This window comes from Aquila chrysaetos, chromosome 9, assembly GCF_900496995.4.
Source record: "Aquila chrysaetos chrysaetos chromosome 9, bAquChr1.4, whole genome shotgun sequence".
Taxonomy (NCBI): domain Eukaryota; kingdom Metazoa; phylum Chordata; class Aves; order Accipitriformes; family Accipitridae; genus Aquila; species Aquila chrysaetos.
In genome coordinates this window covers 12,147,230-12,161,357 of record NC_044012.1, presented here as the reverse complement: position 1 = coordinate 12,161,357, position 14,128 = coordinate 12,147,230, and the positions used below count along the sequence as shown (strand labels likewise).

The following is a 14,128-nucleotide window of genomic DNA, read 5'->3' as shown; positions in this document are numbered from 1 at the left end:
GGGGACACAGCAATGCTATCTCAGATTGCTGCTTTACCTCTGATGGTCATTACTTGTGCACAGCATCCTGGGACAAAAGCTTAAAAATATGGGATATAAAGACAGAAGAATTTCGGTGTCATGAACCTGTTTCCCTGAACGAAGGACATGAGGGTTCTGTTAGTTCCTGCCTTTTTAGCCAAGATGGTGAGTTATCTTAATACTGATGCATGATGTATCTCAATACCTATGTATAGGTAATCATGTAGGTAATTAATTCATCATTTCCGAGATAACATGTTAAATTATGAGAAAATTATATCCATGTAGATAAGTAAATTGAAGTTGATGTTCTGTCAACCAGGCAACTGGAACACTTGCTTAATTGATATACCCATCAAAAGGTATAATAAAAAGATCATAATGGACTAAAAGCACAATACTGTGTTAGAAGATTAACTCAGCATTTGCAGATATTCTCCTAACATTAGTTAGTTGAAAAAACACATTCAGTAAATACCATACTGATTTGTCATAATTAGGAAAATGTGTATCTCTTTGTTAGTACCCCCAAAAGTAACTTTACTTCCCAGCCCAAACAACATATGCTAGTAATGTACTTCTGAAAAACTTCATGGATGTTCTCAGCTACACTGATGGAGCACATAAACTACCATGTTCAAAGTAGATTATATTTATGAGTTATAGCAAGACATTTTGGCACCTGGAACTTGATGTCTCCTTGATGTTTGGATGAATAGGAGGAGAACAGGAGGAAGAAACAAACTCTCCAGTTTACCTATATCTGAGTGGAGGTAATGGGGAGCTATTTCTTACTGCCCTAGTTGCATTACTTTCACTAGGTCTTAGACAACTCCTGGTCCCTCCACAACATGAAATTAGTGTTACTGCAGACTGCTACTGCACTGAAGCAGCTTCTCTTCACTGGGGTGGACTAATAAGAATTTCTGTCCGTTGTGATCTAATTGTCTGTTTTCTTCTGCCACTTCACATCTGAATACTCCAGTAAAGATGACTCCTGACAGTGGGTTAATCTGCAGTCATACCCAAACAGTGCCTTCTGAGTTAGGCAACTCAGATAAATAAACAGCACTCGATGGGGAAAAATATACCTATGGCTTGAAGACATGCAACTGCAGATAGGCCTGTGAATATTGGAATCTGAAAGCATGCTTTCCACACTAAACTCTACTTTTTTGTTTTTATTCACAGTTGACCTAAAAATTCTGCAAGTATTCTCTATCTTCTAAATTTTAGACAAGGTATCTCCTTAATTTTCTAAGTCAACAAAATTTTCATGCGTGGTTTTTTCCACTCAGTTGTGTGTTTGCTAAGTTCATGGATTAATATTTACAAAATTAAGAACATTAACAAGAGTAGCTAAAAGGAACTTTCCTGTCTTGTTAAGGCATGACTAATAGCTCATTATTTATAATTTTTTATAAAGTCTGACTCGCTGTTAGAAGGAGCCTCTTTTATTAGTCTGTATGAAAAAGCAAAGATAAAGTATTCTGTTTTTACATTTCAGCATCCCTTGTTGTGTCTGGCGGATATGACAAAACTATAGCTATATGGGATACAGATGCAGGCTATAAAAAGCTAAGCTTAAAGGTACTGAGCTCTTACTTGGTCACTGGTTTGATGAGAAGGTGTAAAATGTATTGCTGGTTTAAAAGCACAGTATATTTCATTATCTGGCAAATAGATTTGCCTGTCCTTTTTAGATACTGGCAGGAGTATATCCTGGATTTCTGTGATTTATTTTCCTAGAAGAGTATATTCTTATACAATTAGCTACAAAGATACCTTTGTCAAGTCAGTTGTTAATAAGCTATTGCATTTCTCTTTTTATGAACAAGCTCATTTAAGGATTAAATTGAATGGAGTTGCACCTGTGTTTTAGGAGAGAGTTTCTTCCAGCAAGTAACAAGAGCCTGGATAGTGCATATATTCATTTTGAAATGCCACACTCCTCTACATGTGTATGTTTACATGTTTGCTTATGTCCACAGGAAATGGTACATTAAAAGGGAAGCATTTAAAAAAAATGTAAATATAGGTGTTGAGGTTGTCAAGCTTAGCTCAGTCACTAGGTTACATAGTTTACATTACTGCTTATAGTGACAGGGATGTGGTCCACCATCTTACAGTATTTTTTAGGATAGACAATTCTGTAAATGAGGTAGCTATTCAGTGTTTAGCTATTCCTGCTTAGAGCTAGGCCTCCTCTTTTCTTCCATATCCATGGTAATATTACCCAAAATTTGAGGTGGTAAGTAATACCTGCATAAAATAAAAAAAAAAGTCCAACTTTTCTTGTGCCACCATGACTTTTATTTTTTGCAGACATACCATATTGTATTACCATACCCTTCATTTGTTTCTTATTTTAGTGGAAACAATCCACAAGACTTGAACTAATGATCAGACATGTGGGCCAAAGAAAAGGATTAACAGTATTCATAAAGTTATGTTCATGCATTTTGCAAATATTAATTTCACAGAAGGCAAGCAATGTCAGAGTTCAGATTTGCAACCTTGGCTCTTTCCTATCTTACGTAAATACAATTTTAATGGACTTTTTTTTTTTTTTTTTTTTTTTTTCACTTACTGCATACATTATTCAACACATAGTTAAAACACTCATGAACAAGCCCACCTGGAAGATCTCAGAAAAGACCACTTTCCTTCAAAACCTTGGGCTTAAAAATAGCTTTCAACTGCTGTCACATTCAAGACAGCATCTTTGTATAGCAGAGCTCATAAGCCTGTGCCTCACACCCATTGCCTTAAATGTAAGCTTACCTACCCTCCGGAACTGGAACTCTACTGATTAAACCTTTTGAGCAGTAACAGTACACATTCTCCACCAGCATCGGTGCTTTACATAATACAGCTACTGCAGAATTCCCAGTTCACAGCAATCACTGTAACTAACTCAGTTTCCCATAAAAAAGAAGGCATCTGTTTAAATACTAATATCTTTGTAACTATGGAGAATTCCTGTTTAGTATCTGTGCCTTGGTATAATTATATTCTGGGCTCAGAACTAAATTTAAAAACATGTTTTAAAGATTCTGCTATAAAAATTATGGTTGATGTATGCATGTTTGACTATTCTGTACTGGAAAAAATATATGTTCAAATTTTTATTGTATGTCTCAGGTGTGGCATTTGTCTGTCAAAATGACACTTTAGGAGTTTTATCTGTTAATAGCATTCATGTTTGAATAACCTCCCTAGCGGGAATAAATAATTCATTTTAGATATTAACCTGTTTCTATTCTTATGCCAACTCAATGCTGTTAACCTCAGATCAGCTGTGCTGCTGTTGTCAGAACAAGGATATCCAATACAGCTGCTTGACTTGGCCTGCTTTCAGAACTGGTTTCCTTCCCTTAAAATGGGGCGAAGCTGCTGTCTGTTCCTACAGCTCTTCCTTCCATTATAACATGATAAACAGCCTTAAGATTTTTTAGGTAATGAGTATTAGAAGTCAACTCTCAGTTTACATTTCTTTATTAAACTCTTTAAAAAAAACAGAAAAGACCTATGCTTAAATGGAGCTTAAACCCATGGTAACTGTGTAGCTGTCATACTTCTAAGTGCTACAACTGTTGGGCTACTTACCAGAGATGGTAACAGCCACTGTTTTCAGGTGTATGTAGGAAAATATGAACTTCATAGCAACATTTTTTTCTTGACTGGACATGAGGCAGTCTAGATAAGAATTTTCTCACTGCATTTCAAAATGCATTTATGGTACCAATAGTTGTTTTTATTATAATAAAAATAATAACGTTTTTTTTCTTGTGTTATAGTTTAATTTTGCTTTACTGTAGGGTCATTTGGACTGGGTGACAGATGTTGCGATTAGCAAAAACAAGAAATGGATTCTTTCAGCCTCAAAGGTAATCACTAATTCCTGATGTAGTTTCAGGAGCTAACTTATAAATGGATGTGAAGATTTCATCCCTTGTTTTCAGCTTTTTTTTGATGAAATTTAACAATGGTCAAGTTGCTCATAAAAGTGCTAAGTTGTAACCAATATTTACCTCAGGTAATTACAGAAAATCTTTACAAGAATTTGATAAATGTGTTTATTTTTGGTTATTTTAAAATGTGCGGTCAGTTTAAGATTGCTAAAGGTTGTTTCCAAAGACATGATATTTAAATGTGAGAGAGTTTAGCGCTCATATTGAGAGGGTTCATCTGATGAGATGAGATTTCATCCTTAGGAGAATGATGTAAATCACTCTTTTGGTAATATGCAAACACACCAAAATAATTGCATCTTTTCACAGGATTCTACTTTGAGATTGTGGAATATTGAAAAGATGGATCATATTCCTTCAGTGCTAGAAATCAGAAAAGCAAGAGGCTCAAAAATTGCTCAGGTTCTATCACTTTGTTTTTTAACCACATCTTGTACTTTATTCAGAAAGAAAATTTGAATGTTAAAGGAAAGCTGTCAAATTTCTAGGCTGAAAACACAAATTTATTGTGTGTGTTCTCTCTTGGTAAAAATTGTCAAATAATTTTTTTGGGAGTGGGATATAGTAATAACAGTACTTTTTAAAAATGATTTTGGTAAGGACACCAGTTTTCATATACGGGTCCATTTTTGTTTTTAGAAAACAGCCACATATGCGTAGTTTTAAAAATAAACATAATTTGGTTTTCTGTACCTGGTGCTTCTGCAGAGTAATTGGCTGTTTATATAGGAGTATTACTAAACCAAGGCAGGTAATATTCATGTGCTCCTGGGCATAAATCAACTTATACAAATTCTGAGTGTCTTTTTAAAGCTGAGACTGTATGTATTCTGACTTCTAAAACATGAATTATAAATAGGTGTTAGGAAAGAAGAACATTAACAAGCTTAATGATATTGAAACGTGCTTTTTATTACAGTCCCTCAATTGGTTTGGTAGTGGATTTGCAAGATCTTGTATTTTCATCCTTGTCAATAACCATTAAGTGAAACTGCATGAAAAAGAACTAACTTTTTTTCTTATTTCTATGATATTTTATCAGACTTTCTTGTTGAATAGCAAGTATTCAAAAGCAGTGAGCAGCTTTTTAAGCTTTTAAATAAGTTTTATAAATTTGCTAGCAGTGAAAATGTGTACATTCCTAAAAGTATCAATTAACAGAAATTTGAGAATATGGTTAAAATTGGTACAGGAAAGGATTATTGGTGCATTTTAGCAATACTTAAAGCATACCAAACAATTAGAGAAATGTCTCAAATTTTTTGTAAATAGTTTCCCGAGTAGTGAATTGGGAATCAATGTTACATTGACTCTGATAGAAGTGGATTAAACTTCATGAGTATGTGTGTAGTCAGCAGAAAAACTTCTTTCTACTGACTACAGTGGGTTAATATTTAATCTAAAATTACTGTTATGTATCAATTTTCCTTTCTTTTTTTATTTTTCTTTCTACATGTCTCCTTTAGTAAGATAATGGTCAGGTAAAAAAGAAGTAAACAAAAAAAGCCCCAAACCACCTAGTGATAATCACCAAGACAGAACAGCTAAAAACCGGATACTCATCAAGCCAGCCAAAAAGTAAAGTATGATACTGTATTAGTTGGAAAAAATAAAACGAGAGTTCACATAAAATACAGTTCTATTCAGGAAGAAAACTCGATTCAGCACAGGAATGAATTTTGAGCAGCACTATCTGTGTCAAGTTTACGACAGCTATGCATACTCAGTGCATCTCAAATATGAGGCCTAGATATATGTGTGTATATAGAGCTGTACCTTCATGAGTGAAATAATGCAGATCTGTTGCAGATGATTAACTGAAATGCCATTTTTTGTTATATTTACACCAGTGTGAAGGATGTGAAAAAACTTTCTTATGCCTGCAGCGTAGTGACTCTGAAACGATATCCAAGTGTGTATTCTGTCGTCTGTCTTCTCCAGTGAGAAAAATTTTGCCATTGCCACCTTCTGTTTCTCCTGATGTTTAAATTAATCTAGCAGTCTTGGGACATTAACACATTTAAGTATAAATGGAGTATCTGTACATCTTTATGTAATACACGTATAAAGCTAAGACTTTCCACTAACCTTGCTCTACCGTAGTATTCTGTATGAAGAATAATAAAATACATTGTACTAATCCATTAAATAGCTGTGATATATCAGGTAAAGAATAAAATCCCCAGGAACAGAAATCTTTCTTAGGCTGCATGGTACTAGAGAATAAAATTACTTACTTGTCCTTTGGGAAATTTTAAACAATTTTAAATGAATACACTAGTTCTAAGCTCAATTTACTAAAGAAAATATGTGGATATGTAAATTGTTGACAGGTTTCCTTCCGTTCTTTAGATAAACCATTCTTCTTTACTATGGCAAACAAAGAATCTTTGCTATCAGTGAACATCAGAAAGAGTTCTGTGAGTAAAACCATGAATAAGACTATGACCTTTTTTCTAACTTGTTGCCATACCCCTTACAAAAATTTTGTAAAGGAGCTTTCAGGCATTGAGAGTAAGTTGTGGTTGATGTCTGACGTGATGCAGCACAAATTAATTCTGTGCAATAAAGTCTCCTCCAACAAGGAGAGTGGTATTTTTTCTACCCTTTCTTAGGAGCAACCCTGAGAGGATTGTATCTTTTCAGTGTATGTGAGAATGTCAATTAATAAAATATTAATTGTTTCAAAATTTTGGGAAGCCTTATTCCTAAAAATAGTGTTTTCAACCTTTTCAACATTGCTTTCTAAAAGGAACTTAAACTGGGGGAAATAGGTGGAACTGGGCATGTGACAGCGTGGAATGCAGTTAAGCTGTGGAATACAAAGAAATCTAAGTAGGTAGATTTTTTCCCTTGTTTAAATTATGTGAATTGTGTAGCAACAATTACTCTTGAATCAAGGTTAAATGAAAAATATTTCTAGGGAATAGTATGTTTTGTACAGATTTATGGCTTTGAATAAGTATTACGTGATAAATTGTATTATTTTCCAGCGTTCTTTTCCCCTCTTTACGCCTTAATTAAAAATTATCATTTTGTTACAGAGGCTAAAAGAAAATGCTGTGTCTCTGCTCCTCATGGTTTTTTCAAAAACAAATTGCATAAAATATGCATGTTTTATAGCTGAATTAATTTGGCTTTAATGTAGTTAGTAATACTGAACTAATTTCTGTACGTTAGAAAAGATTAGTCCTAGAATAATTAATGCTATATTAGAATTGAAAGTGTTCTTTGTTTCTTTCTTTACTCTTTTCAGCTGGAAAGATCAAAGCTGAAACAAAGCAGTTTCCATTGAACAGGAAATAAAGCAGTTGCTCTATAGAGGCTAGGTTCATTTTGCCTTAGTAATGTGACGAGGTGGGAAATTTTCTTTTGAATGAATCCTCTTTCTATTTCCCAAATTGAGAAAAACAAGGAAAAAATGAATTCTTACATTCTGGTTTTAATAAAATCAGTAAGTCTTATCACTTACTGCTGTTTTCTGTCCATTACCATCACCTGTTCAGTGCTTGGGTGCCAAGTGAGTCAGCTTGTCTTCAGCCCTGAACCGCTCTTGTACCCCTGTAGTTTGACTAATTCACTCAGTCCCCATTCTTACCTGATGAGAAAGTTGTGAGACTGTTTTAGACCCAAGTCACTGTGGCTGCCCTTCTGTGGGAGTTACTTGAAGAATAACATCTCTAATTTGGCTGTAAATATGCCTTAGATGCCTGTTAAGTTGCCAAAGCAATCTCTCTACACTTTGCAGATTCTGATTACGCTGCCGGTGTGTAATCAGGTCTATTCATGCAGATGATCCTTTCCCCATAACCTTGGGTTGTCGGCCAGGCTCCATGTTTGCTCATGGCTCATTCCTACCTGGTAACACCTTTTGTTTCTTGGTGTGGTGCATCCTCCTTTGCTGCCCTGCACACGTAACAGGCTAAAGGGCTGGGGCCCTGAGGGAAGGTGTTCTGCTGGTGGCAGCATCAACTGTGTGTGAAGAATTCTAATTAGCTCTGTAGAAAACTACCGAAATCACTTTTTCTAGTTATTTAACTTGTACAAACATGCGTGTGTTTGGTCAGGCTCTCTGGTGTTATGTGTGTGTGCAGATCATAAAGCACATAAGCGGTGTGTGCATATGCATATTGTAGTTTAATTTTTGCTTCATTATAGATGATTGCACCATGTAATTGAGGCCCCATCTTCCCTTGGTATCTTTTGCCGTGAGCCTTGGGCAATCGAGACTCTGGGATAAGGCAGGACTGGAGCCTAACCGTAAGCAATCTTGCCTAAATATTTTTCTGAAATGCTGACATTTATGTATTTTCCTTCAGCCTTTAACATGTGTTGTGCCAATGCAAATGCTAACGTGTGCGTGCAATTTAGTCACGCACGGAGAAGTAAGTCTCCCGCAGAGCCGCAGCCGTTCTTTTCCCGGCTGTTCACAGCGGCAGCGCAAGGCGCCCTTCGCCCCCCTGAGCTGCAGCTGCGTGTCTGAACCTCGGCAGGAGCTGAGCCGACAGCGGCACCGAGCCCGCTGCCTGCTCCTGCCGGCCTGCGAGGGCAGTTCCGCCGGCAGCGGGGCCGGGCCGGCTTGCGGCGGCGGTACTGGCAATGGTACCGGGGCGCCGCGGGGGTGGCCGCGCCGATGTATTGGGTCCGCGCGGAAGCTCAACCTATCGCCCGGCGCCGTGGCTTAGTTGGTTAAAGCGCCTGTCTAGTAAACAGGAGATCCTGGGTTCGAATCCCAGCGGTGCCTGCGCGGGCCGGCGTCCGCCTTTTGCTCTCGGGCGCTGCGGGGACGGGACGGGGTTGCGCCGGGGCCGCCCGTGTCGCCGCGACCGGAGGGGGCGTCGGGCTGCGGCTCCGCTGCAATTAGGAGGAAATAAAGCCTTTATATATATGTATATAAAAATCCCAGACGTCGCGATTCAGGCGGCGCGCGTGGCCCGCCCCGGGCTCGGCAGCGCTCTGCGCGCTTTACAGCGGAGGTTACGTCCCCACCCCCCGGGACTTTATTCATATAGAGCCAAGCAAATGCCTCTCTCAAATGCCTTTTTTTCGTGTCTCCAGATCTTCAGTAGTCTCTCAGGTAAATGAAGCTATTCTTTCCTTTTGTTTTTTCCTCTCACAGTTTGAGTGCGTGTTGGCTAGGTGTCTGATGCTGAGGCTTTTGTCACCCATCAGTACTGACACCTACCCTACCTTCTCTTCTTACTTTCTTGTGTTATATAAAGTCTGGCTTTTCCAAGTGAAAGTTGTAGTAAGTGCTCTGTGCTGTTCTCCATGTAATTACTGACACAGCAGAGGGACAGAAGGTTTTCCTAGGCATCTTTAAAAATCAAAGGCCAAACTCTGCCGTGTTAGGCTTGTGAATTAGGTTCAGTGACATTATTCCAAATTTGTGTTACTGTAAACAAAGGCAGAATCCGTCCTCAGATCTAAAGACAAAAGGCTTAAAATCTGTTAATACAAGTCCCAGCCTAGCAGCCATATCCTTGGGCATTTGGGGGGGGCTCACACAGCATATTTGGAGGGTCAGGTTTTCATGACTCAGATCTGCAGCCAAATCACAGCTGTCAGTAGCCCCAGCTGCAATGTGTAAGTCTTAATGTCCAGGATGAGCATCTTTGGTTAGAACATTTACCTGCAGGAATCTTTCTTTGAGTAGTATTTACTGTAAAAATGGAACAAAGACAGTATTTGATAGGTGGTAAATATAAGTAAACCATAATTGCACGTTGCAGTATGTTTTTTTTAAATTAGGAGTATTTTGGGATTAACATCCATAAATCGGCATTGTCTAAAAGAAAATAAGAAGAACTAGAGTTTAAGACAATTGGAAAATGCAAATTAAGGAAGAATTGGGGAAAAGAAGCTGCAGTTAATGTCAGCCAGGTCCCCTGCTGCTCCTCAACCAGCGGCAGTTTGGATCCTGCAGGAAACAAGAATTTTGAAAATAAAACTCTTGTGAGGATGTTTCTGTTCCTCTGACCTTTGTAGCTGATACAAAATCACACAACTTTCTAACACTGATTTTGAGCCACAGATGAGGTGCAAAGTCCATAGACCTGTGAAATTTTAGTATCAAGAAAACCCAGTAGTTTAGTGTCAAATAAATCCTGCAGTCATGAACAGTGACACCATGGGGACAGACTCCACTCTGGAGGAAAGGGTTGGCTGGGGCGCCTGCTGCTGCACTGGTATGTAAGGGAGAGGCATGTCTGTGTCCTCCCTGCCTCCCCACGTGTGGACCCCACAGCCTCTCTTCTGGGTTTGGCTGTTAGGATAGTGCTTGCTGGACACCTCTTTCTTTCCTGTTAGGGCCCCGCTTCCTCCACTTGCAGCTTTTTCGTCCATTAGGAGAATAGTGCCTGAAATGAAGAACAAAGAAAAACAAATACTCTGGTAGGTTTTGCACATGCTGTTTGTAAACAGACTTGTTCACAGCTCTTGCACAGAGAGAGAGATGATCTAGAGGTTCTTTATTCTGGATATGTGTATATGCTGTTACTCTGCTAGTTTCCATCCAGTTTCTGTTCTTTAGATTGTAGATGAGAACCACCGATGTTAATGAGTATGTGGGTGTTTGTATCAAAATTGTTAACACTCTTTTTTGATGCATCAGCAGGAATGGCATGACGAGCCAGCCAGGATGGCACCAGAGTGGGCTGGTCACTGTGTACTTCCTAAAACTACCCTAAAAAAAGCCTCAAAACATCTGAGGAAGAAGGACAAAATCGGAAACTGAATCAGTTCATGAGCACAGACGTGATTCGTCTGGATTCTGTAAGAGTGACTCCATATTTTTATATATTAGTCACAAACATGGAGGCCCAGCTTCTGTAAGAGATTTCTAGGATGATCTGCATACTTACATGGGAAGTAATATTTTAAGCCAATATTTAAGTAAATTGAGTGAACTGTGGCTTTTTTTTTTTTTTTTTTTGCATAGATTTAATGATATATAAAAATATCATATAGGTTGCTTGTTTTGGCTCATACTTGCATATTTTAACTCTGTATTCAGGAAATCCCTTCATCTGAGCACTGAGCTTTTACTGACTGCCCAGAGGGTATGGGTGAAGGGCCTGCTGTGCTGGACAATTTGCTATATTTCTTATTTAGGTAACAACATTAATAAGAAATTCAACAAATGTGAAATTCACTTAGATGTGCCTGTTCTGCTGACAGTAACAATATCTCAGTGTTAAGTTATTTTCAAAATTTGCCACCAGCCTTTTCCTTGCAGAGGGGCTTTGGATATTTTCAGACTGTAATATGTCAACCTAAAAAGGTGTAAGTCCATCTGCTTTCTTCATTCACTTTTTCCAGCGTTTTGTACTACCTTTTGTCCTTTGTGTGTAATTGCAAGGAGGAAGGGTAAGTGCTGTCTACAGAGCAGGGAAAATTCAACTGTCTCTAAAAAGGTCAGGTTTTTTGAGTATCCCAGAACAAGAAATACGGGTAAATTCTGGTTCACAAATGGAAGCAGTGGATAGGCCTGTTGCAATTGGTCTCGATTTTGGCTGAGCGCTACATCGCCTCACTCATTTTCCTTGCAGGAGTAGTCAGCTGGACTATTCAGTCAGTCCAGCTAACTTCAGTGAAACTAATCCCATACAAAAGTTTTTGCAGGATTAAGGCCTTTAGCTATTCTTCTTCTTGTATTACCTTGTTACAGGTAATATTTAGTTCCTAAGTTGAGAGCTAGAGCAAGAAACATACTCGTCAATGGGATTGTGTAAAGTGTTTTAATGCATGTGATAAAAAAACAAACCTCTGTTAAAACGTCAGAATACTAGTCCTGACAAAAAGATTCTGTATTATTTATCATGTGAGATTCTACAAAGATAGGTTTCTAAGGTAGTTTAAAACTACTAAACAAATCACTAACACTTAAGCTAAATGTGCATGTTGAGTGTGTATGTTTTTTTGGTTTTTTTTTTTTCCTTTTACATTTACATGTGGGAATAGGCCACATGAAGGCCACTTAAATGTGAAGGAAGATTGTAGTTACAGATTTGTCAACAGTGTTAAAACTGCATTAAAGCTTATACGTGGTTTGCCAGGTAGCATGTAGTAACAACTGTCTTTGCATAAATATTTGCATTTTTATTTTTAATGTGAGCTGAAAAAGCTTCCTTCTCCCACTTCTCAACCAAATGTTACACCATCACATCAATAACCAGTGATAAGCAGTTGTACTCTGTATATAATCATGTTATCAACTGCTCTAAAATATAGCAAGTGGTGCTCATAGACCCCCTGGTCCTTACACTACTGGTATTTGCAATTTTGTATTTGAAAATACACATGTAATCAAGTGTGATCTGTTTAATTCCCAACAAGAGAGAGAGCGCCTGGTCAGACTGGCTTTGCACATTGAGAGACCTGTTCTTTGTTCCTCAGCTGCTGTTTGGGTCTGGGCACACCGCTCTTAACTTTTGATCTCTTTTGCCATCTGCAAAATTACAATAATACTTAGTGATCTCACAGAGTTGCTGGGAGAGTTAACTAATGTTGTATGAAGCACTTTGAGCTTTTGGATTAAATCAATGTTATTAAAGCTATGGTTTTATTTTTCTTCTCAGTAAGTTCAGTCTTTCTGCAGTTAGGTCATGCTGGTACTAAGCCTGGTAATGTTCACAGATGAATTTGGACTGTTTCTGGGAAAAGGGGCCTAACTGACTTCATCTCATCAATGGAGTAGAAATTCAACTTGCAAATATAATTTCTGAAGGGTTTAAATAAAGGTGTTCCTTGAAAATTTAGTATGTAGGACTGTTTTAGTCTTGTAGTGCTTATTAGCTGTTCGGATTATTTTATGCTTACCTAGAGAAATATATGTAGTACATGTTTTTACAGGCTAGTATTCTTCTGTCAAGATACTTATTCCTATTTTAATCTCTCAAAATATTGCAACATTTTACATGAAGGTGTGTGATTATTATATCAATATATGATATTGCCTGAGAAGAAGTAAGTGTGGTAGGTAGCTTATGATGAGTGTTTAGAAAATACTTCAAAATCTTTCTAATAGTAGAAAATGCTATTTTTTGATGCCAAGCCTAAACCAAATGGCCATAGTCTGTAAGAAAGAAGGATGCATACCATATTTCTTATAACATGTTCCCATAATGACTGCCTCCTTCAAATGGAACAAATTAACACCCGGTAAAGACCTTGCAAGTTAAGTATGATAAACTATAACCTGTTGTAAAAGTGTATTATAGCAGCTCACATGTGACCCTGACCAATTCATGCGATAGGAGCAAATCCCTAGAGTTGTTAATTGTACTCTGGTCCTTTTATTGACAGTGCGTACAGTGTTCAACATTTTTAGAGCTGTAATGAATCTCTGAAATCATATTAAGGTGGAACAAAAGAATAATTTAATTGCCAACAGCAAGTATACTGTTTACTTATTTAAGTTGGGAGAGCAAATCCACCTGCCTTTGAAAATTTGAGATGAAGTAAACGGTGTAAGTTCTTGAGCAGTAACTGTTTGGGTCCTCTCTGTGGACATTACACGTAGATAATTTAACCATGATTTTCTCTAATGGTTCCTAAAACACACTGTGCTTTCTTAATCGTTACTCATGTTTACCTTAATTTTCTAGCTTGTGTTGGCAAGGACAAAATACGTGATACATGGATTCACTAACAGATCAGGAGGCTCTGGATTATTCACGTGGTCTGTAACCAAAGCCCCATGTAAGTAGTACAGTGCAGTCTCAAACTTGGCAAAAAGATTTTTGATTTAGAAAGGCAGAGTTTTTTATAATTAAATATGTTGCCTTTGTTTATCCATTGGCTGTTTATATGACACCTGCCTTTGACTTGCTGTTGTATAGTTTAAATGCAAAACATGCAAAATACATGCCAAAAGAACTTGGTCAGGTCACTCCAGCATGAATGAGGTATACTGGTGCTATGGCCTGAACCTGCTTAATGGTTTTCATGTGACATTCTCATGTGTTTATGATTTGAAAGTAAAGCCTTGGCTTGAGTTAGTCTAATAAAACACTTTCCATCTGGAATAGAAAGGATAGTTCTAGGCTTTTATAAAGCCTTAAAAATTAACTTTGGATGAATAAATAAAATATCTTTTTATTTATGTAATTGGAAGAGAATTTTGTGTTCCA

General features: G+C 37.6%; 1 protein-coding gene and 1 non-coding gene across 2 annotated transcripts in view; both read left to right on the top strand.

Moving 5' to 3' along the window:
- The window catches only part of GPATCH1 (G-patch domain containing 1), a 35,484-nt gene extending 28,509 nt beyond the window's left edge, over nt 1-6,975 (top strand). The window contains 5 exon segments of the mRNA XM_041125902.1: nt 2-186; nt 1,529-1,611; nt 3,843-3,911; nt 4,305-4,397; nt 5,846-6,975. Of these exon segments, the coding sequence (XP_040981836.1) occupies nt 2-186; nt 1,529-1,611; nt 3,843-3,911; nt 4,305-4,397; nt 5,846-5,983 (568 nt within the window). The 3' untranslated portion in view covers nt 5,984-6,975.
- Nucleotides 6,976-8,665: 1,690 nt separating this feature from the next.
- On the top strand, nt 8,666-8,739 carry TRNAT-AGU. Its single transcript has one exon. It is a non-coding gene; the product is annotated as a tRNA-Thr (tRNA).
- The last annotated feature ends 5,389 nt before the right edge of the window (nt 8,740-14,128 follow it).